The sequence below is a fragment of the Octopus bimaculoides genome, chromosome 8 (assembly GCF_046866305.1).
Source record: "Octopus bimaculoides isolate indiv1 chromosome 8, ASM4686630v1, whole genome shotgun sequence".
Taxonomy (NCBI): Eukaryota; Metazoa; Mollusca; class Cephalopoda; order Octopoda; family Octopodidae; genus Octopus; species Octopus bimaculoides.
In genome coordinates, this window is record NC_142935.1 from 58,376,615 (window position 1) to 58,403,115 (window position 26,501).

At 36.6% G+C, this 26,501-nt stretch overlaps 1 protein-coding gene across 3 annotated transcripts in view; it reads left to right on the top strand.

Annotated features, from left to right (window-relative positions):
* Positions 1–21,252, top strand: part of LOC106882444 (F-box/LRR-repeat protein 6) — a 33,057-nt gene extending 11,805 nt beyond the window's left edge. For 2 of the 3 annotated variants that reach the window (XM_014933126.3, XM_014933127.3), the window contains exons 3-11: positions 2,217–2,363; positions 5,701–5,890; positions 6,337–6,471; positions 8,966–9,094; positions 11,127–11,285; positions 14,125–14,222; positions 15,742–15,892; positions 17,565–17,713; positions 18,462–19,738. In XM_014933126.3, coding sequence (XP_014788612.1) covers positions 2,217–2,363; positions 5,701–5,890; positions 6,337–6,471; positions 8,966–9,094; positions 11,127–11,285; positions 14,125–14,222; positions 15,742–15,892; positions 17,565–17,713; positions 18,462–18,588 — 1,285 coding nt within the window. In that variant the 3' untranslated portion in view covers positions 18,589–19,738. Of the gene's footprint in view, positions 1–2,216; positions 2,364–5,700; positions 5,891–6,336; positions 6,472–8,965; positions 9,095–11,126; positions 11,286–14,124; positions 14,223–15,741; positions 15,893–17,564; positions 17,714–18,461 lie in introns of all 3 variants that reach the window. The other variant, XM_014933128.3, reaches the window with a different exon arrangement.
* Positions 21,253–26,501: the final 5,249 nt, after the last annotated feature.

Genomic DNA, 26,501 nt, shown 5'->3' on the forward strand with positions numbered 1-26,501 from the left:
GCACGTTAATTTCACGAGCATGCTGTTCCGTTGATCGGATCAACTGAAACCGTCGACGTCGTAAGCGACAGAGTGCCAACAACAACATATGTACTGGTGCCTCTTCATGGTCACCCAGTCTGCTAGAGCTAAAGGCCAATTCTTTAAATCATGCTGTATCATCTTAAAACAGCAGACATGTTAGATAATCTAGTCTTGTATATACTTCATAAATATGAAGCAGGGTGGTCATGGATGGAATGCCTCTGACTGTTAGTGTGCTTATTATTACAGCATCAGAATTTGCGCATGTCTCATTGTTGGTAGCATGAGAAAATAGCTGTAATGCACAAAGAATTATAAAGCATGTAGTTGTTTTGGTTTTCTATCTTCTGAGTTACTTTGACTTTTGTCATCATCGTCATCATCTACAGGTCTGCTTTTCCATGCTTGCATAGGTTAGACAGGTCCTCTCCAAAACAGCATCTTGCCATTTGACTACACTCTCTGAGTGGTTGGCGTTAGGAAGGGCATCCAGCTGTAGAAACTCTGCCAAATCAGACTGGAGCCTGGTGTAGCCATCTGGTTTCACCAGTCCTCAGTCAAATCGTCCAGCCCATGCTAGCATGGAAAGTGGACGTTAAACGACGATGATGATGATGATGTTGTCATCTTTGTGAAGTTCACCACCTTGAGATTGACTTTTACAGCTTCTGCTCCATGTCATTCTCAGTCTTTCTCTTTCTTAGTTTCCTTCCACATAGATCTCTTGGTGCTTCTTTACTCGTCTCTCATCATTCAAACTCATTGCAAGTTCATACCTATACAGTCTTCAGTCATGCAGACTCTCTGCTTCCTCTTATACATACTTTTTCTTTTTCTCTCAGCTTACCTCTACTATGTCGCTCATGCCAACTAACATTACACATCCAGCACAACATGCTTACTTCTTTTCTTCCCCACCTTCAAACATCCTCTGTATTCATTGCCAACGTCTCGCTACCATGAAGCATTGCACTTAGTATACAAGTGACATACAATCTACCATTCGGGCAAAGAGAGAATTCCTCTTGTGAACAGTAGAACAGCTCCCTAAACTATTACTTTCTTGTTCTTATTCTGGCTACCCTGCTTTCAGAAAACTCTTTTCTGCAGCTGGTTAGATTGCCTAGGTAACAGGAAGATACCATCATATTATCCTGTATAAATACTGACTGTGTAAACATGTCGTGCAACAATAAAATATTGTCTCTATTTTCCCTGCTGCATTTCACATGGTATTTTCAGTCCTCTAAATTCACTTTGGTGTATAAGTCAACCTACCTTTTTCTGTCTTCAGATTTTCGTCTGAAAGATTTAACTTGTATGCTGGAAAATATGGTATGTTTATGGAATCTTCTGAACATTGAGAAGAGTTTATTTTACTGGTGGTCTATCTGCTAACTACTCCTGTACATCTGCCACATGCAATGTATTCATTGTCAGCTTTCCTATGATCCTAGTACATCTCTTATGCACTCACAGTTCACACAAGACACATATGTAGCTCTTTCTTATTCCTTTTCTATACACTGAGCCCAGCTGTTTCCCTGATGGCTAGTACAGCTAGCCATCAACTGAGAGTGAGTAAAGTTTGGTAATGTGGGCCATGCTTTCAATGATTGCCTTAAGATGTAGTCATGAGCTGACATAGACACCCAAGAGTCACTTTTGCCTCTTCATTCTTGATCCAGTGACATATTCAGATTGTGACAGCTGGAAAGAGATGGGGCTTCTCCAGCTACCAGCTGGTACTTATTACTGAGTAGATTGGAGCAACATGAAATAGAGACACAATGCGCTGCCCACTTCAAGAAATTGAACCCACCGCTTTACGAATGTGAGCTAAACATTTGCACCACTAGTTCACATGCCTTTGGAAAGATAATGCAATAAGTGTTGTAGATAATACAATAAATCCACAAGCCAGTTATTTCATCATTTTTTTTTCCACACTTTTTTAACCCTTTAGCATTTAAGCTAAGCTGGCCATATCCAACCTAAGTCCTACTTACTTTATGTACACACTGGCCAGATCCAGCCTCTCACAACTACCCTAATACATCATTCTAAAAATAAACCATCACATCATCAAAATCTTGAAGCAAAGAGATAATGCATGATTAACTAAAAACAATGTGAATAAATAAGCACTTACATTTGACAGAGTAATTAAAGGGTTAATTAAATATTTTCAGATTACACAAAAAGAGACGACAGAAAGTGACAGAAGACAAAACCCCTGTTGTACACTTCTCTCATATCAATGCTGTGCCTATTGATGTTTGGGTTGAGATTTTCTCACATTGTGTGGAATTGGAAGGTGCCTTACCATTTCTTGTCAGGTAAGCAAAAGAAACTTTACCAGAACACTGTTCCCTTTTTAATTTTTTGTCTACTTTTTTTCATTTGTTTTAACATTGCCAAACCTTCAAGTCTGGATTAACTTGTGAACACACTTACTGACTGTCAATCAATATTTAAATATATCTGTATATTCTTTTATTTGTTTGTTTCAGTCATTTGACTGCGGCCATGCTGGAGCACTGCCTTTAGTTGAACAAAGTGACCCTGGGATTTATTCTTTTTAAGCCTAGTACTTATTCTCTCGGTCTCTTTTGCCAAACTGCTCTATTTCGGGACATAAACACACCAACATTGGTTGTCAAGCAATGGTGGTGGGACAAACACAGGCACACACATATATATGACAAGCGTCTTTCAGTTTCTGTCTACCAAATCCACTCACAAGGCTTTGGTCGGCCTGAGGCTATAGCAGAAGACGCTTGCCCGAGGTGCCACGCAGTGGGATGAGAATCCAGAACCATGTGGTTGGTAAGCAAGCTACTTACCACACAGCCACTCCTATATACATAAGTATATTCAAGAGGTGTTGGGGAAGAAAGGTGAATATGGGTGAGTGTGATATAGCTGAGAGGGCGGTGTGTAAAAAGAGAAAATAGAACAAGCAATGAAGAAAACAGTGTAATTGGTATGAACAAGAAATAACATAAAAACAGGTACAAGGTCAGGATAAAAGGTATAAAGACAATATATAGTGTTATGAAATGTAATAAAACTGAAGGGGCTTTGGGTAATATGTGAAGAAAAAGCAGTATATGTACATATGTATGTGTATATATAGAAATGTACATTATATATATGTTATATATATATAAATAGAAATGTTATTTCTAAATCTGTCAAAGAGAGATTTTCAATAACAGTTCTTTAAAGTAAAGACTTTGCCAACATAATGTGGCTGTCCTGGATAGGACGATTGTTACTGTTGTTTAGCCCCAGGAAACGGCTATATGTTATTGTGTTGTATAACCAGCTAATCATCCCATCCAGGACAGCCACATTATGTTGGCAAATAGTCTTTACTTAATATTTATATATATATATTGGCGATTTGACTGAGGACTGGTGAACCAGATGGCTACAAATCAGATTGGAGCCTGGTGTAGCCATCTGGTTCACCAGTCCTCAGTCAAATCATCCAACCCATGCTAGTATGGAAAGCAGACGTTAAATGATGTTGATGATGATGATTAGGTTGGCAAGAAAGTAATTTCGTTTCTCGCAAATAGAGTTATGATTGTTTTGTATGACTTTTGTCAATTTTATGATTTTTTCCTTTTGACATTTGATAGCCGTTACTCTTAGCTTACTTTTGAATCAAATTGCACGTAATTTTGTTTACAGTTGTTTGTTCAGTGTCAATTTTAACATGAAGTGCAAAAACGATCATTTTTGCCGTATTTTGCTTTTTTTATTTCCATAAAGGCAAGAAAACTGCTGAGGCTCACAAAGTGATATGTGAAGTTTATGGTGTTGATTGCTTAACAGAACGCACATGTCAGAAATGGTTTAAAAAATTCCATTCTGGAGAATTTTCACTCAAAGTTGACTTATGTTCTTGTTGACCTACTGAAGTTGATGATGACCAAATCAAAGCCGTAATTGAATTTGATTGTCATAACTATGCGAGAGATTGCAGAGGTATCACACACAATGATTGAAAATCACTTAAAATGTCTTGGACTCATTAAAAAGCTCGATATTTGGGTTCCACATAAATTGAAATAGATTCACTTAACACAATGAATCAATATTTGTGATATGTATCTCAAATGCAATGAAATTGACCTTTTTTTTTAAAGGTATCATCACTGGTAATGAAAATAGATTGTCTACAATAACATCAATCAAAAACGACCATGGTCCAAGCGTAATGAACCAGCACAAACCACATGGAAAGTTGAATTGCATCAAAAAAAGGTCACGCTGTCAATTTGGTGGGATTACAAAGGTGTTATGTATTTTGTTTCCAAGGAACCAAACGATCAAATTCAGATATTTACTGTCAACAACTAATGAAACTGGAGGAAGCATTCAAAGAAAAATGACTGTAGTTGGCAAATCGTAAAGGAATTGTGTTCCATTAAGACAGCGCTAGACAACACAGGTCTTTGCTAATTTGTGAAAAATTATTGGAGCTTGGTTGGGAAGTGAAGTTACATCCACCAAATAGCCCTGACCTTGCACTATCAGATTACCATTTATTTCAAAGTTTGCAAAATTCTTTGAATGCTAAAACTTTCAATAATGATGATGACCCGAAATCGCACTTGCTTCAGTTTTTGGATGATAAGGACCAGAAGTTGTATGAGTGCAGAATCATAAAGTTGCCAGAAAGATGGCACTAGGTCATCAAACAAAATGGAAAAATATAATTGATTAAAGTCCATTCTTTGTATGACAAAAAAAACTTTTATTTCACACTAAAAAACTGAAATTACTTTCTTGCCAACCCAATATATACTGTATAAGACGCATGAGTGCATAGGATGCACCCTAGCCTAGGCTATGCTTTTATAAAATAAATTACCACTAAAATAATGGTTTAATTCCCCCACTTACCTGCATAACTTTATATTATTACCAGTAATTATAAGCAATTTATTGCTTCCACATTCGATATAAACATACCGTAGGCAATTGTTCATCAGTAGATGGCAGCACACGTTTTATAAACATAACATTTTGTGCGAGTTTTGAGCTTACATTGAGTGCATTGGATGCAGGAGGATTTTTTAAGCCAATTTTGGTTAAAAAAAGGTGTGTCTTATAGGCCATCAAATGCGGTATATATGATGATGATGATATATATATATATATAATCATCATTTAGCGTTTGCTTTCCATGCTGGCATGGGTTTGGTGGTTTGACTGGAGCTGGTAAACCAGAAAGCGGCATCAAGTTCCAATCTGATTTGGCATGGTTTCTATGGCTGGATGCCCTCACTAATGCCAACCACTCCAAGAGTGTAATGGGTGCTTTTTATGTGCCACCAGCACATAAAAATATATATATATGTATGTATGTATACTATACAAAGCTCTGTGTGTGAATTTTTGTCCATCCCCACCATCACTTTACAACTCATGTTGGTTTCTTTACATCCACATAACCTAGTAGTTCAGCAAAAGAGATCAGTAAAGTAAGTGCCAGACTTAAAAAACTGTTCTGAAAGGTTTTCAGCTAAACCCTTCAGTGTAGTGCTCCAGCATGGCTGCTGTCCAATGACCAAAACAAATATAAGGTATTTTACCAGATGCTTTAAGCTCTTTGTTTTTTTTATGTTCTTTAATCTATTGACATTTTCTACATTTCAGGGCTTCACGAGTTTGTCGAATGTGGTATGAAGCTTCAAAGTGCCCAAGACTCTGGCAAAACATTGACCTTACATATGGCTGGATAAAGTCTGTTGATTCCACTTTGAAATGGCTCAGTGAGAACCGTCTTCTACAATGCAAGTCTCTTAACCTGAGTGGATGGAAAAATCTAAGTGCCGAAGGACTAAGAGTAAATTTAATTTATTTTTCTTCCAGTTTAGTAGTAATAGCTAGACTTCTAACAGAATGTTTAATCATTAAATCATCATTTTAGCAATTCATGCAAATATTTAAATATTTCAGGCCTATTGATTTATTTAACCATTTAGCATTTAACTGACTCGATCTGACCAAAATATTCTACCTGTTTTATGCTTAAATTGGCCAGATCTGACCTCTCACACCAACCCTACGATTTGGAAAAATATTACTTTACTTGGAAACTGGAAAGGCATCTGGTTGTAGAAAGTCTGCCTCAACAAATTCCATTTAAAAAGGTTGTCTACATCAATATTAAAGAGTGTGCTGAACCACACGCACTTGCATACATGCACAAAAAAAATAGAGATAAGTGATTTCTTTCAAGTATATGTTACTATTCGCTATAATGTGCATTTCATTTGGTCATTTTCACAGGCTGTTGCACTCAACTGCCCTAATTTAGAAAACTTGGATATATCAAATACCACCAAAAAGCTACAGAACGAAGGTATAGATGCTATAACTCAGAACTGCCCCAAACTTTCTACAATTAATCTTCTAGATTGCAAAGTAAGTTCCTCTGAATTTTATATATGTGTATAAGATGTAACACACTTACGTATGTGTGTATGTATGTGTGTCTGTGTGATGTGGGGTGTTTGTATGGGTGACTTTGTGTGTATATTCCTGTAGATGTTTGTGTTTGAATATCTTTGTATATTTATGTATAAATGTTTTCACATACATGCATAGATATACACTCTGTTCACCATGTTCTCTCTTTTTCCAGTTAGAGTAACCATGTATGTTCTTAACTGCAAGATGCTTGTTTCAGTCTTTCTGTCATACTTAAATCTCTCATCACCTGGCATAAAGCCAACTCTGTCAGTGCTACACCCTGCCTTCAGTTGGGTGGTCTTGCCTTGCAAGTTACTTGGTAACGTCACTAATGCTGGTGCCACATAAAAAGAAAGCACCCAGTGCACTTGTAAAGTGGTTGGTGTTAGAAAGAGTATCCAGCAATAGAAACCATGCCAAAGCTTACACTTGACAGAGTCCTGTGACTTGTTGGATCCAATCACACCATCTAATCCATGATAGTATGGAACATTTCTGTAAACTGGTTTTACTGGTGATAATGATATATATATATATATATATATATATATATATATGCTTTGATCCATACATGTAACTCCCAATAAATGTGTTGAGTGCACTTTTTTCGCTTGTGTACTCACTCATGCATATATATATATATATATATATATATATATATATATATATACATAATTAAGGGATCAGCAAATAGTTGCTTCACCACATACCGAAGTTCAGAAATAGCAGCTAAAAAGCTGAGACTCCAACAGATAGCATTACTTGTAACTCACAAAGGCAAAACAAGAAGAAAAACAATGAAAACTAACCAGTTGAAGTTAATCATAGACGCGTTTCTGGATTAGGAGCGATAACACTCCTAATCCAGAAACACGTCTATGATTAACTTCAACTGGTTAGTTTTCATTGTTTTTCTTCTTGTTTTGCCTTTGTGAGTTACAAGTAATGCTATCTGTTGGAGTCTCAGCTTTTTAGCTGCTATTTCTGAACTTCGGTATGTGGTGAAGCAACTATTTGCTGATCCCTTAATTATGTTTATAAATGTATAAGAACTTTTAAATAAGTTCTCCACCGATAATGGTGCTTACATACCGAAGGACTTGGTAAAATTATCAATTGTTAATTTATTAATAAATTAATAAATTGATAAACCTTTACCCTTTTAATTGTAATAATATATATATATATATATATATATATATATATATATATATATATATATATATATATATATATATATATATATATGTATGTATGAGTGGCTGCTGTAAAGATCCTGGATTTGGGTAAAAGAAAATTTAAGGGGATCAGTTACTTATGATTTTATTCAATGTATTCCCCTCTTAGATTCATGCACTCATTGGAATGGTCCTTCAGTTTTTCTAAGCTATATAAAAAAACATGGACGGTTGGGTCTCCTACAAGGCTTTTTATGGTACCCTTAAAGCCAGGAACTTTTCAGCACTCATTGTGGGTGTGTGTGGGTGTGTGTACACACCCATACATCTTGTATCTTTTACTTGTTTTACTCACTAGACTGAGGCCATGCTGGAGCACCTTGAAGAATTTTTAGTTGAATGAATCAGCCTAGTACTTATTGTTTTTGAAGCATGGTATTTATTCCGGAAATCTCTTTTTCTGAACCTCTAAGTTATGGGGACATAAACACACAAACACCAGTTTATACACTTACATATCATCATGTGTGTTTCTATGTGTATTATTGATTCTGCTTTAGCTGTGGTAACATTTGTGTCCCATGGCTTAGCAACTTGATATGTTAAAAGACTAGTGGAATAAAGTACTTCACTTGGAAACAAATAAGGTTTGACCACCCAGCCAGAGAATACTGCATGAAAATAGCTTGTCCAACCCATCCATGGCAGTATAGAAAAAGTGGGTGTAACTCAACAATGACAATGGGTGAATGTCTTTTCCATCCATTATACTGTCATGCGTTTGTCTCTCTCTTTCTCTCTCTCTCTCTCTCTCTCTCTCCCTCTCTCTCTCTCCTCTCTCTCTCCTCTCTCTCTCTTCTCTCTCTCTCCTCCTCTCCTCTCTCTCGCTCCCTCTCTCTCTTTCTCTTTTTCTCTCTCTCTCTCTCCTCTCTCTCTCTCTGATTATCTGTTTCTGACTGACTCTCTGTCTCTCTCCTCCCTCTTTCGCCTCTCTTCCTCTCTCATCTATCTTTCTCTCCCTCTATTTGTCTGTCTGTCTCTATATGTAATTATCTGTCTTTCTGCCTCTGATTCTCTCTGTCTCCTCCCTCTTTCTCCTCTCATCCTCCTTCTCGCTCACTTACCCCCCCCCCCCCCCCCCTCTCTGCATCTCTCTCACTCTCGATTCTGATCCTTATAAAGTTTTCTTTCTGAATTTCTTTCTAACTCTTATTTTTTTGTCTATTATTGAAATTTGTATTTAATATCCTGTTCTTTTATTTCCCCAGGCTCTTGAAAAAAACCATGTCCCATTAGAATCACTTCTGACATATTCATCCAACAGCCTTACTCATCTCACTTTTGGTGGAATTGCTGTCCAACAGCAGAAGATTAATGAGTTGTTCAATACTCAACTTGTAAGGAATGCTGCCAACTATTTGTTTTCTTTTAAATTAGGGAAACTTTTATTCTAGTAGTAGTAGTAGTAGTGATTTTATCGGTTCCAACCATAGCTCTCCTAGCATGTTGTCTGACCATTGTATTGTTTATTTAAGAAAGAAATGTGTAATTTGTGGGAAATTTTAGCTGCTGCTTCTAATAAGTCAAGTGATATGATAGAGGGATGGTCACATGTCTTTTATATAATTTTTTCACATTTAACCCAGCTATATCTGGCCCAAATATTCTACTTGCTTTGCATTCAAACTGGTCAGATCCCACTTCTTACAGCTACCTTGCAATGTCTTTCTAAAAATATTCACACCATTGAAATCTCAAGGCTGCATGATTCATTCAAACTGTGAATAAATATGCATTAGATTTTGACAGAGTAATCTGAATATATTAACAGGTTAAGACAGAATGTTGTGATTTGAAGGAGATTTGGCTGCTTTTTCTAGCAGATCAAGGGACATCTTAAAAGACTGGCTCCCAACCATTTCGCTATCAATGACTCCTTCTATTTAAATGAATTTTTCCCACTGACCACCAGGGTTCTGGAAAGTGCACCTGCAAAATAAGTTGATTTTATTATTTAACAACAAACACTTTCCCCCAGCTGCAGAGTATATGTAACAAATGAACAAATGCCTTTTTTTATAGCTCCAAAGCTTTATGAACCAATTTAGTAGACAGAAACTGAAAGGAGGTTGTCATGTATATATAGGAAAATGTTAACTTCCTTGGTGACATGAAAAGCATTTAGTCATAGAAAAATTGCTTCAACAAATTCTGTCTGACCGATACAAGCATGGAAAAGTGTTAAATGAGGACTGAATGCTTTTAAATGACTCTTTTTAATTTTAATACATTTTTTCCACCAACTCTAGGCTTTTGAAAGGTTTAACAAGCTTTTGACTAGGTTTATTATCTCTTTCAACCATTTGATTTGCTCTAATATTTGTTATCACAGAAAACTCAGCTTTTTATCCTTTTGGAATTATCATCATCATGTAATATCCACTTCCGCTTTCTTGAATGGATCAGATGTAATTTGTTGGAGCAGATATTTTACAGTTGAATGCCCCTTCAGTCACCAACCCTCACATACAAGCCAGAAGGCTGTTTCCAGTCATGGTAATATTTCCTCATGACCAGACATCTTTTTCATGGAAGACCAGAAATGAACAACATTGCTAGTATGATGGTGATGCTTATATACTACCATCATATGATGTCAAGACAAGGGTACACATGCACATAAATATATGCAACAGGCTCCTAGTTTCCAACTACTAAATCTTCTGGCATTTTTGTTAACCTGGATGAAAGTAGAAGACATTTACCCAAGGTGCTACACTGTGAGATTGAACTCAAGACTACATGGTTGACCACGTAGCTATGGCTGTGCTTCTAAAATATATGAAAGTACTGAACCATTGTAGTGAATTTACTGAACTGTAAGAATGCTGGACTAAATGCCTTGTGGCATTATGTTTGGCTCATAGTCTACTTGGATAGTAGACTTAATCTGGTAGAGCAGTGCAGAAATTGAGTAAGGCAGCGAGCTGGCAGAAACATTAGCACGCTGGGCGAAATGCCTAGCGGTATTTCGTCTGTCTTTACGTTCTGAGTTCAAATTCCGCCGAGGTCGAATTTGCCTTTCATCCTTTCATGGTCGATAAATTAAGTACCACTTACACACTGGGATCGATGTAATTGATTTAATCCCTTTGTCTGTCCTTGTTTGTCCCATCTATGTTTAGCCCCTTGTGGGCAATAAAGAAATAAGAAATTGAGTTTGGCAGGCACACGGTGAGGCAATAGATATGGGCTGTTGAGATTTTGTGGGGCATTCATTCTTGAAACCTCTGACCAGGCTTGGAGTTAAATGAAGGTTAAATTTTTATCAAGGGATCTCATGTTAACTTGCAGGAGATATATACATACAGACACGCTCATGTATGTATGTGTATATATATATATATATATATTTTCTTTTTTTTTCAGATCAACTGTCACAATCTTGAGGTTTTAGAGCTCTTTAATATTTCCTGTACTCGGCTCAACATTGATATAGAGAAGTTCCAAATTTCGCTCCGCAAACTGTCCAAACTTGTCATTATAAAATGTCCACTTGTGGCTCCCAAAATTACAAAATTACAAATGGTAAGTGATGAGGTTTAATTCATTCAGTTATTCATGTCGTTGTCACCATCATCATCATCATCATCATTGTTGTTGTTTTAGGATTTTTTTTTTTTCTTGGATGAGTTATGTGGGTTTTTCGTCAGGCAGTCTTTTACAGCTGGCTGCTCTTCCTGCTGCCAGCCTTTTTTGAAAATGCTTCACAGTATGCAAAACCTTGATGCACCTGTTTAAAAATCAAAATGCTTTGTAGGAATATGAAATCAATCCCAATATTTCCTTTGTATTTTATTTTATCAACTACCCTCTTTTACTCTTTTACTTGTTTCGGTCATTTGATTGCAGCCATGCTGGAGCACCGCCTTTAGTCGCGCAAATTGACCCCAGGACTTATTCTTGGGAAGCCTAGTACTTATTCTATCGGTCTGTTTTTGCCGAACCACTAGGTTACGGGGACGTAAACACACCAGCATCGGTTGTCAAGCGATGTTGGGGGGACAAACACACACACATACATTTATATATATATATATATATATATATATATATATATATATATATATATATATATATATATATATATATATATATATATATATATATACATATATACGACAGGCTTCTTTCAGTTTCCGTCTACCAAATCTACTCACAAGGCTTTGGTCGGCCTGAGGCTATAGTATAAGATACTTGGCCAAAGTGCCATGCAGTGGGACTGAACCCAGAACCATGTGGTTGGTAAGCAAGCTACTTACCACACAGCCACATACATGCACACATACATACATACATACATACATACATACATATATATATATATATATATATATATATATATGACGGGCTTCTTTCAGTTTCCGTCTACCAAATCCACTCACAAGGTTTTAGTCGGCCCGAGGCTATAGTAGAAGACACTTGCCCAAGATGCCACGCGGTGGGACTGAACCCGGAGCCATGTGGTTGGTAAGCAAGCTACTTACCACACAGTCACTCCTATGTTTTAAAAATATTTTTGTCCATTTCTTTTATGGTGGTTGTACCATTAGCATTTGACCAAACTAAATCATTCGCATTATTATCTGTTTCAAATGGGAGGTAGACTGGCAGAATAAAATCATTAGAGCATCGGAAAAAAATTTCATGTGATATTTGTTCTGGTTTTCTATGACATCAACTTTACCTCTTGCTTCTTAGAGTCAATACAATAAAGCAACAAGATCTGTGGTATCAACTAACTCCCTCTCTTCAAACCTGCTGGCCTTGTGCCTGAATTAGAAGTCATTAAAGGTGGAGAGCTGACAGTAGAAAAGCTTTAAAATATCTCTTTTGGGCCTTTACATTCATCATCATCATCATCATCATCATCATCATCATCATCGTTTAATGTCCGTTTTCCATGCTAGCATGGGTTGGACGGTTCAACTGGGGTCTGGGAAGCCAGGAGGCTGCACCAGGCTCCAGTCTGATCTGGCAGTGTTTCTACAGCTGGATGCCCTTCCTAACACCAACCACTCCGTGAATGTAGTGGGTGCTTTTTATGTGCCACCGGCACAGGAGCCAGAGGAGGCTGGCAATGGCCATGATCGGTTGGTGCTTCTTACATGCCACTGGCACGGAGGCCAGTCAAGGTGGCGCTGACATCGGCCATGTTCAGATGGTGCTTTTTACATACCACCGGCATGGGTATCACAACTACAATTGCCATTTGATTTTCGTTTTGATGTTGATGTACTCGACTCAATAGGTCTCAAGCACAGCAGGTCACCCTATGGTCCAAGGTACTAATACAGGTAAAAGGCTTGAAATTTTCTGCAGACTGAGTAGTCAGGTTTATTGATCTCAGTAATTAACTGGTACCAAACGGATGAAAGGCAGAATCGATTGTGGTGGAATTTGAAATCAGAATGAAATGCTGCTCACCATTTTGCCCAGCATGTTAACGAGTCTACCAGCTTGCTGCCTTACCTGTAATATAATGGCATATAAACTTACACTTCAACCCCAGCCGACTTATCTTCTTTTAATAATTATTAATTGAATCCTTAATTCTCTACCATTAGTGCTGGTTGGAATAGCTGGAGTATTGAATGAATAAGGGATATGTGCTTCTGTATGGAATATTTCGTGGTAAATAGAGAGAGGTAGGTGGGGATTCATTTGAAAATAAAAATCAAAAAGCTAATTTTGAACAGAAATTCCTGTATGTATATTGAAATGTATCCTGTTTGTTATTGTTTAGCTTCAGTTCTTGCCCTGATGAAACAGGTATATGGTACAAAGAATTCCACCTATGACCATCTTGCTTTTTATTTTGTATATCCTTTGTCTAATGTGCCTTTATTAATATTCTTGCTATTTGTTGGAGAAGTCACTTGACAGGGTACCATGTTCAGCAATCAGATGATCAGTAAGGAAACTTGGCATGAATAAATGGCTTGTGAGGGTTGTACATGCCACGTACAAAGAAGCAATAATTAAAGTGAGAGTCACCAACAATTAGCAGACTTAAGATGTGTTTTATTTTATAGAAAGTATTAGCCAGGATGCTAAATCACTTTCAGTGTAAATCTAAGAAGTGTTTAATTTTCCAAGGCAGAACTATTTGGGTCTTTGATACTGAAGCACCTCCAGCTTAAAATGTGTTTTATTTCCATAAAAATCCCTGTCAGGTTTCCATGCAAAATTGCCTGCAGCTAAAGACTAAGATATATTCTATTTTCATAAGAGGAACTATTTGGGGTTTTTATACTGAAGCATCTCTGGCTTAAGATGTATTATATTTCCATAGAAGTCTCTGTTGGGCTTCTGTTACCAAATCTCATGTAGCTTTAAAAAAAAAAAATCTATTTTATTTCCATAGGAAGAATCAGTTGGGTTCCCGATGCTAAAACACCTTTCTTTAAGTTTGTCTGACAAAAGTTCAGTGTTGACTGAAACAGCTCATAATATTTTGAAAAGGTAAGAAAAATATTCCTGATAGCTTATTTTTATGAGGATAAGAAGTTCAAGTGTGGCTCGTGTTCAGTCTCACTGCATGGCATCTTGGGCAAGTGTCTTCTACTATAGCCTCGGGCCGACCAAAGCCTTCTGAGTTGATTTGAGAAAAAGTTTGTATCTCCCTATGTTGACATCATGTCATCGTTGAAAATAAATGGGATCTTTTCTGTTTGGTTGCCACTTTTCAATTTCTTCAATTTTGCTCAAATTGATTTCATATTTGGTGTATTGTTGTAGTTTTGCTTGGTAATTATTGGCATGGGATTAAATTTAGCTTTAAATAAAAAAATAAAGAGTTAATAGGCTTCAAAGTTTGCAAATTTTGGGTAATTTTAACCAATTGGAAGCCACAGACATCTAGGTGCCTGTTTCCATAGTAATAAGCCAAGCTGTTACCAAGCTGCTTACTTGTCTTTTGTTGTTCTGTCCAGCCACATGGTCATTTTTCACTTACTGAAAGCTTAAACACTTGAGATAGGATGTGGGCATGAGCTTTGCTAAAAGTAACAGCTATGTAGACCTTAACTCAAACACTAAATAATTTTTTAGTTTTTGGTTTTTATGTAATTGTATGAATTCCTGCTGTGTGTAGAAAACAAGTTCACAAAAATTTTCCAAAAAGTAAAATATAAGGGGTTTTATGGCTTGTGTAAAGCAGTATTCCGCCAATTTGTTTAGAGATTGATATTAAAACATGTGCTATCGCTGCAATGATAACGTGTAGTCACACACAAAATGACAGCTTCCAAATACTTTTCTGATTGGGTAAGAATTTATCAAACTTTAAACCTCTGTAACTTTTTTAAAAGATTTTTCTGGAACAAGTGAATTAAGCCTTGAGATTCAGCTTGGAAAAATATATCAATACACCAAATTTGAAAATTTTCACTTCATTTTGAAATTTAAAAAAGTATAGCCAAACAGAAAAAATCTGATAAATGTCATACTTTTATAATGTTCAGTGTAAGCCTGTCTGGTTACGGAGAAATTAACTTGCTTAAAAATGAGTAAGGGTTGGCAACAGGAGAGACATCCAGCTGTAGATAATGTTTCATTGTGTGCATCACTGTAAACACCTATACAGTGTAAGATGGAATTTTCCACTCTGAATATGTCTGTCCAGCCATCAGATGCACAAACGCTTGCATACGGATACATGCACATATTGTGATTATATTTTTTTCAAATTGTTAACTATGCTTTGATCTTAATTAAAATCTGAAATGCAAAGGAGAAAATGTAGTTTTTAAGAGTTTCTTCATGGCTGAAATTGCACTGTAAATTTGGTGTCATACTTCACAATTTCTGTAAGTGCAAAATTCCATAACTTAGAATATCCATAATGTTGGGGGCTGCCTATATACATATGTGTATATATGTATATATATGTGTGTGTGTATACTCATCCAAATTTGTGAAAATGGAATTTATTCTTTCTTCGAGAAGTATAATTACTGTTGCAATATGTTTATATTTCCAGATTACTAAAGAACTCACATAACCTGGAAATCCTTGAACTTGATCAGTTTTGCAAAATCACACCGGAAGTAATTAATTATGTTATGTCTGATAAACTTAAATTCCTGCGGTTGTCCAGGAACGCCATTATTCAAGATGTTTCATTAGTTCAGGTAAGAATCAAAGAATTAATTTTTACTATGAGAATAGGAGTGGGTGTGTGGTAAGTAGCTTGCTTACCAACCACATGGTTCCAGGTTCAGTCCCACTGCGTGGCACCTTGGGCAAGTCTTTTCTACTATAGCCCTGGGCAAGTGTCTTCTACTATAGCCTCGGGCTGACCAAAGCCTTGTGAGTGGATTTGGTAGACGGAAACTGAAAGAAGCCCGTCATATATATGTATAGATTGACCGTTGACTGAACACTATTCAATTTTTGTTCTCCGTGTTTTTCTCCTTGTCTCCGTATTCTTTCTGTTGAAGAGCGTAGCTCGAAACGTCAAAGACTTTCCGTATTCCCGAGCGTCATACTAATACATCCTTTTGTTATTTACACCACCTGTCCTCGTCTGTTGTTGTTTTTTCGTACATTCTCCCATATATACGTGTGTCTGTGTTTGTCCCCCCACCATCGCTTGACAACCGATGGTGGTGTGTTTACATCCCCGTAACTTCGCGGTACGGCAAAAGAGACCGACAGAATAAGTACTAGGCTTCCAAAGAATAAGTTCTGGGTTCAAATTACTCGACTAAAGGCGGTGCTCCAGCATGGCCGCAGTCAAATGACTGAAACAAGTAAAAGAGTAACCAAAAGCAAATCTATTCATTTAACCCTTTTACTGCAGAAATCAGATATATCAACCTATGTCCTTGCAATTGTTAGATAGTCTACAAAACTGAGGGGAAATCCAGAATAGGCAATAGCTCCTATTGTTCTTCCATTTGGAGAGATGCTGCTGTTGCTACACACACAGACATGGTAGCCCACATCCAGAAAAGGGCCACTTGACTGAATTTCATAAAGTCTGTTATTAATATTCTCCAGCCTCTCACTGTTTCCTCTTTCTGCCTTTTGCAATGCTACTATAATGACCTGTTCTCAAATTTTATTTTTAAATATGTTTTAAAGTTAAAAAGTTTGAAAAAGTATTTTAAAATTAAAAATTCAGAAAATATAGAAAAACTATTTCTTATCTTATTATAGTAATTACATCCACTTTTCAGAAAATTATGAATAAAATGCTTTTTAAGATGTAGATTTATAGTTTTAAAGATCCATGGCGCATCTAACTACCCCTTGCTATGCATTAACATACCTTGTGGTTGTACTGAAGAACCAATGTTGAAAGGACCCCTAGTCTATCGATATCCAGCTGTTTGGTAATCCTTTAAACCAAAAATTTTTTGAGAAACATCCAAACATTTTTAAACAGTCCATTGTAAGGCTATTTCAAAAGAAAATAATGGCATTGCCCATCACCCTTTGCAGGACTTCTAAGTGTGCCAGGAGAGAGTGAAGAAGACATCCTCAAACCAGAGGCCTGGCCTAAATGCCCAAAGAGCCAAGCAACAGTGCAAAACTGGGCAATGGATCAACTCTGCCCATTCATTATCATCATTTAATACCTGTTTTCCATGTTGGCCTGGGTTGGATGGTTTGACAGGAGCTGGTCAGCCAGAGATCTGCACCATATTCCATTGTCTGCTTTGGTATGGTTTCTACAGCTGGATTCCTTTCCTAGCACCATAGAATATCATAATATTCACTACGATTAAGTTATTATCAATATTGATTTTTGTTAAAGTTTATAGTGTCAACAGCTATTCGTTTTCTCTTATATTTCAGTTCTCCTCAACTTTGGAAGGCTTGGATCTATCAGATATTGAACCTCGTCATCGGGTAAATGAATTACTAAGTGGTTTAGTCCAGCCTCCTGGATCTCAATTATCTCGATTAGATGTTTCCAACTCTCAGATTTCTCTTGAAGTTCTCCAGTAAGTTATCACCTTTTTAGCTCTGATTTGTTTACACAGATGTGGAGCATATGATAAGAAGTTTGCTTTCCATCTACTAGGTTCTGGGTTCAGTCTCTCTTTGTGGAACGTAGAGCAAGTGTCTTCTACTATAATTACTCTGGTCTAACCAGAGCTTTGTGAGTGGATTTGGTTGATGGAAACTGAACACAACTTGTTTGCTTGTGTGTGTGTGTGTATGTGTCTCTCCTTGTCCTCACATCATGTGATAGTTCTAAATGATAGAGGCATTGTTATTCATTTCAAGTACTATCTCATGCCATGGGATGATATTATGTAGCTTGGAAACAGGTGAGGGTTGTTAATTGGAAGGACATCCAACTGTAGAAAATCTGTCTCAGTAAACTCCATCCAACCTGTGCAAGCATAGAAAAGTGAATGTTAAAATAATGACCATGATGATCATCGTTTAATGTCCACTTTCCATGCTAGCATAGGTTGGATGATTTGATTGAGGACTGGTGAGCCAGATGGCTGCACTAGGCTCCAATCTTGAGAAATCAGGCATGCATGCATACATACATACATACAAACAAAAATACCCTGTTGTTGATGTTGAAATTCTAATGAAGGATCCTTGTATCTAGGTTAGAAACCAATTTTTTCTCTTTCGGAAAAAAATCTTGAAATATAACTGAATAATGACATTCATACATACATTCGTACATTATATGCATGTTACTTACATTTGTGTTTGATCTTCTCCCAGGTTACTCCTCAAGAAGCTACAACATATGAAATCCCTCAACATTTCTTATTGCCGTGAGTTACCCAGAGGAATTAAGCGACTTCATATTGATAAAGAAATTCAAGACTTACGCAAGAGACTTCTTTGAGATTTTCATGCTGTATGCGCATAGATATATATGCTGGCATGTTGACAGGAAATCCTCGCATACATTCCTCACTATTTTACAGAATGTTCTAGTTGTATTTATTGTGGTATCATTATTAAAAAAATTGTAATGTCTTTGATGTGTCTGATCACAAAAATGTGTTATGTCTTTGATGCGATACAACACAGCAAAAAGCATCAACTAGTCTAGCCAAAGGCAAGCCAGAATTTCTTGTGTTATCACGACAAAACATACTGAGTACATTCATCTAAGTGATTGGCAATGGTAGCATTCACCCATATAAGACATTCTAAAAATGGAACAGACATGCAAGGTGTGGCACATGCACTAAAAGGGCTGTGAGTTCGAACAAGCACTGGCTTGGTCCCTACCTGACTCATTTACTCCATGCCTTAATAGAAAAGCAGATGTAAAATGGTGATGACTTCAATATGCTTACAATAGCAGAAACACATATATGTATCTGCATATAAACACAACTGATTTGCAGAGAATATTGTCAGCCTAGAAGCTTTCGTTAATGTCTTCAGCTGCAATGACAACAACTAAGAACCAACAAAAAAAGTTGCTATAAAAGCTATCGAGGTAATAGTACTATGCAAGAACAGTTTATATATTTTTTTATTAAAAAAATTTTGCGTCAATATTCTTCATAGCAAACTTCCATGTATTTTCAGTTACAAACAAGATCTTTTTTTGTTGTTGTTTATCCAGAGATTTTCATGTCTATGTTTGATATCACTGTTTTAATTCCTTTGTTACATTCATATGTTAAATTCATCAATGTGGTCAAATGCAAGTTGTTAAATCAATATTTATCACAGTAATATTATTATTAATATAACTAGAATGTTAAAAAAGAAAAAATCAAGCAAAACAAATGGACGTAAAGAACTGTAATTTCATAATTTTAATTTGTTGTAATTAATTCTGGTGATTAATCGAACTGTGGAGTGCTAACAGCAACATCCGAGCATGATCATTGCCAGAGCAGCTGTCTGGCTTCCGTGCCGGTGGCACGTAAAAAGTGCCATTTGAGCATGATCTTTACCAACGTCGCCTTCTTTATGTTGCATGTCTTGTTTCTCTGTTTGTTTTTTGCGGTGTTTGAAAAAAAGTTCATTTTCTATGTTTTCGTTTCTCATTGTGTTTAACGTTTTTTTGATGTCCTGTACCTATATATGCATGTATATATACATATATATGTAGGTATGTACATATATGTATGTATATATGCATATATATATATATATATGTATATATTTGGTGTTCAGAAGAGCATCCAACCAAAACAACCATTCCGAAATAGACATTGGAGCACAATGCAGTCCTTGTACCCACTGGATTCTGTCAAACTGTCCAACTCGTTCCAGTCTGGAACTTGGATATTGAATAATGATGATCATGATGATGATATATGTATATTTATATAGGCACATGCCTGGCTGTGTGGTAAGAAGCTTACTTCCCAACCACATGGTTCTGGGTTCAGTCCTACTGCATGGCACCTTGGGCAAGTGTCTTTTATAGCCTCAGGTTGACCAAAGCCTTGTAAGTGGATTTAGTTGTCAAAAACTGCAAAAGGCCATCGGATATGTGTGCGTGTGCGTGTGTTCTGTGTTCGTCCTCCAACACTACTTGTCAACTGGTGTTGGTGTGTTTACGTCCCTGTAACTTAGAGGTTCGGCAAAATGTGTGTGATTGAATAAGTGCCAAGCTTAAAAAAAAATTATTGGCGTCGATTCAACTAAAATTTCTAAAAGGCGGTGCCCCAGCATGGCCGCCGTCTAATGACTGAAACAGATGAAAGATATGTGTGTGTGTGTGTGTGTATATATATATATATATATATATTGAGCAAGATCGTTGCCAGTGCCCCTGGACTGGCTCTTGTGCAGGTGGCACATAAAATACACCATTTTGAGCGTGGCCGTTGCCAGTACCGCCTGACTGGCCTTCGTGCTGGTGGCATGTAAAAGCACCCGCTACACTCTTGGAGTGGTTGGCATTAGAAAGGGCATCCAGCTGTAGAAACTCTGCCAGATCAGATTGGAGCCTGGTGTAGCCATCTGGTTCACCAGTCTTCTGTCAAATCGTCCAGCCCATGCTAGCATGGAAAGCGAACATTAAACGATGATGATGATGATATCATTTAACATCTGTCTGCTATGTTGGCATGAATAAATGAATTGGATTCTAACTGTGGAACTCAAAGTAGACAAAGCTATGAATAGTAGCATGTAAATAATGAGTTAAAAATTCTTTGGATGGGAAAAGCTGAAGACTTTCCCCACTTGTAGCCTTTGACTTTTCCTGTTCAGAGGTTTTTAAACCCAATATTTGCATGCTGTCATTTATAGCTTTATCTACTTAGAGCAAAGTGCTAACAACAAATGATCAAAGAATACAATTGACGTAACTAAATTCATTGGCTTTTAGCTGTTTCATCAAAGGGGATTAAACAGATTTGAGTAAGGTGTGTTGTTCTATTCACGCCACAGTGTCAGAACTAAAAGGAATTATTCATTATGGCTCTGATGATGTGGCATAAATGGAATACTATTCATTACTGCTTTTGCTTTCCTTGCTAATGAATTTGATAAAGTTTTCTTTTTCGTTTTTTGTCTTTTACACCCCCCCCCCCCCACACATACATATATAATCAAGCTGAAATTTAAAAGCTGTTAACAAGGGAACTTTTAGAATAAAACGAAGACAGCCATGGGTGCATGGTAAAGAATTTTACTTTCTAACCATGTGGTTCCAGGTTCAGGCCAACTGTGGGGCACATTGGCAAGTATCTTTTATTATAGCCCTGGGCCAACCAAACACTTGTGAGTGAATTTGGTTGATTGAAACAAAGCCTTTTGTGTCTGTTTGTCTTGACATCATGCAATAGTAATAAATTAGTGTTATCCTCATTATTTTCAAAATTGCATTATTTATTACTAAATATTCTGGTTTGTTACATATTTCACTATGTTTGAAGTTTACTCTCTCGTACATCGAAAATTATGTATATAACACTCACAGAGAAAAAAATTGATTGTATTAAACTGATTTATAAATATATATATATATATATATGTGAACAATTTAAAAAAAAATTCTTTTATATGAATATATTTCTTACCATAAAGCGCTGATTGGAATCATTTACTGTTTTTGCAAATTACATAAATTTTATCTCATCTACTGTTTTTTTTTTTTTTTTTAAGTTTATAATTTTTCTATATAATTGAAATAAAACCAAAAGCATTTTTTAAAAATCTCAGATGAATATTTTATGGTTATTTTTGAACATTTGTAAAGAAATAAAGAAAATTTTAAGACAAAATTAAATGATTACCTCTGTTAGATTAGAAACATTGTAGTACAACATTAATGAAAAGCTGAAATCGTGATTTTTAAAATCTTGCTCTGTCCCGAGTTCAGATTTTTGTTGAGATCTGATATTCTTTAAATAATTCTGCCTCTCTTTGTCGACCTGTCTGTGTATATGCATTTGTCTATCCATCTAGCTTCTGATTTAACTATATAACTAACCTTGGTGTGTGTGTTTGTTTCTTTGTTGAGAGGATCAGCATTAAAATAAGCACTCAATTCTGTGAATACAGGATTTACATGTGGTCTACTTCAAGATTCATGTTCAGAACAAGGAGTACTCGGACGAGCTTCTGTCGTGTACCGTGTATGATCCAACAATCATTCGGGTTTAAAATAACCTGGTTACTCTGTTAGGAAATCGTAAAAAAAAACAAAGCATATATATATATATATATATATATACAGAAAGATTATTTCATATAGATTATGGTGTTGTTGGCACTCCGTCGCTTACAACGTCGAGGTTTCCAGTTGATCCGATCGACGGAACAACCAGCTCGTGAAATTAACGTGTAAGTGGCTGAGCACTCCACAGACACGTGTACCCTTAACGTAGTTCTCGGGGATATTCAGCGTGACACAGTGTGACAAGGCTGACACTTTGAATTACAGGCACAACAGAAACAGGAAGTAAGAGTGAGAGAAAGTTGTGGTGGAAGAGTACAGCAGGGTTCGCCACCATCCCCTGTCGGAGCCTCGTGGAGCTTTAGGTGTTTTCGCTCAATAAACACTCACAGCGCCTGGTCTGGGAATCGAAACCGTGAGTCCGCTGCCCTAACCACTGGGCCATTGCGCCATTGCGCCTCCACAGTTTATGGTAGGCCTTTGTGTTTAAATCTACGTCAAAGAAAGCATCTTAGAAGTCAGCTTTAGTGAGATAGCTATTGTAATTTTAACAACTATACTGCTAAAGATGGGTGTGAGGCTTTCCCTAAGGTATCTAGTTGATGATCATCAATGCTGTCAGATATCCCTAAAACATCATTTGTGTACAAACCAGTATCATGGGCGCAGGATGTCGTTTTTAGAATATCGAAGAGAAAAAGCCCAACTAGATAACACGTCAGCACTATCATACGAACCCATCGATACATCAAACAGTTCATTTGATTCAGATTTCTTGATCCAGGCTGAATTCTTATTAAAAAAAGAGGGTCTTACGTTCATGCATGAGGAACTCAAATTCTGTTTGATTAATGGAGACGTATCTTCTAATGAGCTTAATTGCTTTATCCAGCGAAGTGTAAGAGTCCACGATATTAAATTGTGTGAACTTAACTTTCGACTCGTCATTTATGTTCTTAAACCAGTTTATGACTGTGCTGCAATTTGTCTTCCTTTGCAGTTCTATAGTTTTCCTAATTCTTTTATTAATATTTCATCATATTAAGGAGGCAAAATACTTAGCAGCATTTTGTCCTTCTTTAAGTTTAAATTCCGCTGAGATTGACTTCGTCTTTTGGGGTCGATAAAATGAGTAAGTACCAGTTGAATACTGGAGGAATGTAATCGACTAACCGTTTTCCCCAAACTTGCTGATCTTATGCCAAATTTTGAAAGCAATATTTCATAATATCAAGATGACCAGCTGGCAGAGCCGTTAGCAAGGTGGGAACTGACGGAATTGCTAGCACGCCAGGTAAAATTCTTAGCGGCATTTCATCCGTCTCTACATTCTGAGTTCAAATTCTGCCAATGTCGACTTTGCTATTCATCTTTTCGGGGTCGATAAAATAAATACCATTTGAACACTGGGATCGTACTCGCACTAGAATTTTATATTCTCTGATACAGGTTTTATCGCCAAAAAAAGTTATTACGCTAATGGATCACCAAATGCCAAAAAGATATGTAAATATCCCCCCCCCCTAGCCCCATGCGCGCGCGCACAATTATAATGAAGCTGTGAAGCTATAGGAGTAATTCAAAAACCGAAAATTTTAGCGAAGCATATTTAACAAGCAATTCACATAAGCAAGGATTTGGTTCAGTTCTGTATTTAAGAGATGAGGAATTATGTACATTATTTACATTCGACAGATATTTGTCTTCATCTTGTTTGTTGTTAATACAACGTTTCGGCTGATATATCTTCCAGCCTTCTTCAGGTGTATTGGGGAAATTTCGAACCTGGATTCTCATTCCTAAGGTATGGGTTTATCAGCCGAAACGTTGTGTTAACAACAAACAAGATGAGGACAAATATCCGTCGAATGTAAATAAAGGATTTGGTTGCTTTGGCGTTTAGTACGTGTGTAAGTAGGTATGTTTGTTGAATTTGATGAGGTCTTGGAGCTAAACAACTTCAATGCGGTCAAATAAAAAGAAACATGGAATTAAAAAGTACAACTTTAAAAAAATATCAAACATAATTTAAAAGGTTAAGTTTACAAGGAAAACTTCTAAAAGAATATGGTTAAAATAGTTATATTTTGCAGGCCAGTAATGTATGGGTAGAATACACAGGTCTGCGAAATGAAATATTTTAAAAATTGCTTTGATAATAATGTCTTTAAGGTTTCCTGGTGGTGATGAGCCTGGAACATCTGGTCTGCAGATAGCAGGTCGCAATACTGATTTGAGATTTGTATAAATAATGTTTGTTTTCACTATTTGAACTGTGTCCCCGCATTTTACCGGAGGAAAAGTAGCAGTCATCACTGATTTTTAGACTCCCTCCATATTATTGGAGCTCCAAAACGAAAAGACTTCTTTGTCTATTTTATCCACTGTCTTAGTTCTTCAACACAGATTGAGCAGGCCTAATGAGGATCGCACTTCTAATTTAACACCAAAGTCGATATTGTAAGATATTTTGTCAAATTCGGTAATGCTTCTCAGGTTTCTTAGTCTTAAACTTGTTACAATTGTAACAAAAATTAACCGGGTTTGCAGCACATCTTCTTGGACAGTGCTACTTAAAGTGGTGGTCCACGGACCGGTGCCATTCCGCGAGCCATCAGCTGCCGGTATGCAGCGAGTTTCCAGAAAAAAAAAGAAACAATGGAATAATTTCACCTTATGCACTGTAGAAAACAACTTATCAGCTGGCCGGTGGAGCATGGTACCCACTGACCGTGGTAGAGATTGTGTAAGTAAATGTAGTATATTTGTGATATGACAATATATTTTCTATTTACCATAGCTTACTGGTGTAGTATTAAGATTATATTAGTGTTTGTGCTTGTAAAAAGGAAGCTGTTTCTAGTGGTGTGGAAAGATCAAAACGGAGTGAGTTGAGGTAGTAGAGCTCAGGTAAGTGGTGATATCTGGCACCTTCTGAATAGGCTGGTCAGCCGCAGTTACCATCAAGAAGTTGTACAGAGAGCATCATACGGATATCTGCGCGTTTGTCATTTGGGGCCCTCTCATAACCCACTGATCCGAGAATAGTACGAATAATCTTAACTTCCCCATTTTTACCTTGTTTGTAATATAATAATAAAATTTAACGAAGATTATGAGAACTAAAAATCTTAATTAACTAAATTCCTTACCTACCGGTTCTGTTTTCTCAAGTAGCTGAAAAAAAAATCAATCAGTACAAGTGTATTGTTATTGTGGGTGTAACAGTGTGTGTTCTATTATTGTGGCAAATGGTTTCTTTATTATGATTACATAGAAAAAAACTCAAAATTTAATTTTTAAATACAATAGAAGAACAATGCGTTCACCAGATTCCAGAGATTATACAAGAATAATAATTTTCTTTCTAACACACAAAAAAAAAAAACGAAGAAAAAATTCAATTATAATTACGAATGGAAAATATTTTATTCCATTAAAAAAAAATTAAAGAAGAAACTAATTACCTTAACTAAATTTAAATAAAATGATAGAATCAGACTGAAGCCTGGCGCAGTTTCTTTAGCATGCCAGCCCAGTCAGCATGGACAACGGACATTAAATGATGATGATGATGATGATGATGATGATGATGATGATGAAACACTCGAATATTTGCTACAATATTAATTATTTTTATCACTAATTTACAAATAGCGAAGCGAGGCCCTATGGACATATTTATCAAACCGAGACATCTGGTTGCTGAACGCGATTTTGAATCAGATGACGCGGATGTAAATGAAACCGAAGTATTGCTGGCAAAAAGAATTTCTCCTAGCTTCATACATTCAATTCGCTTTTGTAGCCACGAATAATGGAGGGGTGGGTGCAAAAACCGCAGTTTGTTATTTGTGGAGATGTGTTAGGTAACGACTCAATGAAGCCAACAAATCTCAAGACACATTTGAATACAGAACAAAGAAATGAGTTCAAAACCAAAAGAGTTCTTTGAAAGAAAGCATGTTGATTTAAAAGACTGTCAGAAACATCTTTGAAGTGTCACACATAAATACTTTTGCTTTGCGGGCTTCTTATAAAGTAGCACTTCGAATTGCTAAGGCTAAAAAGCCATACACAGTCGGTGAGATGCTAGTGATTGGCTGTATTCAACATGTATACATGGAAATCGTAGGCGAGCTGGCGGCAAAGAAAGTGGC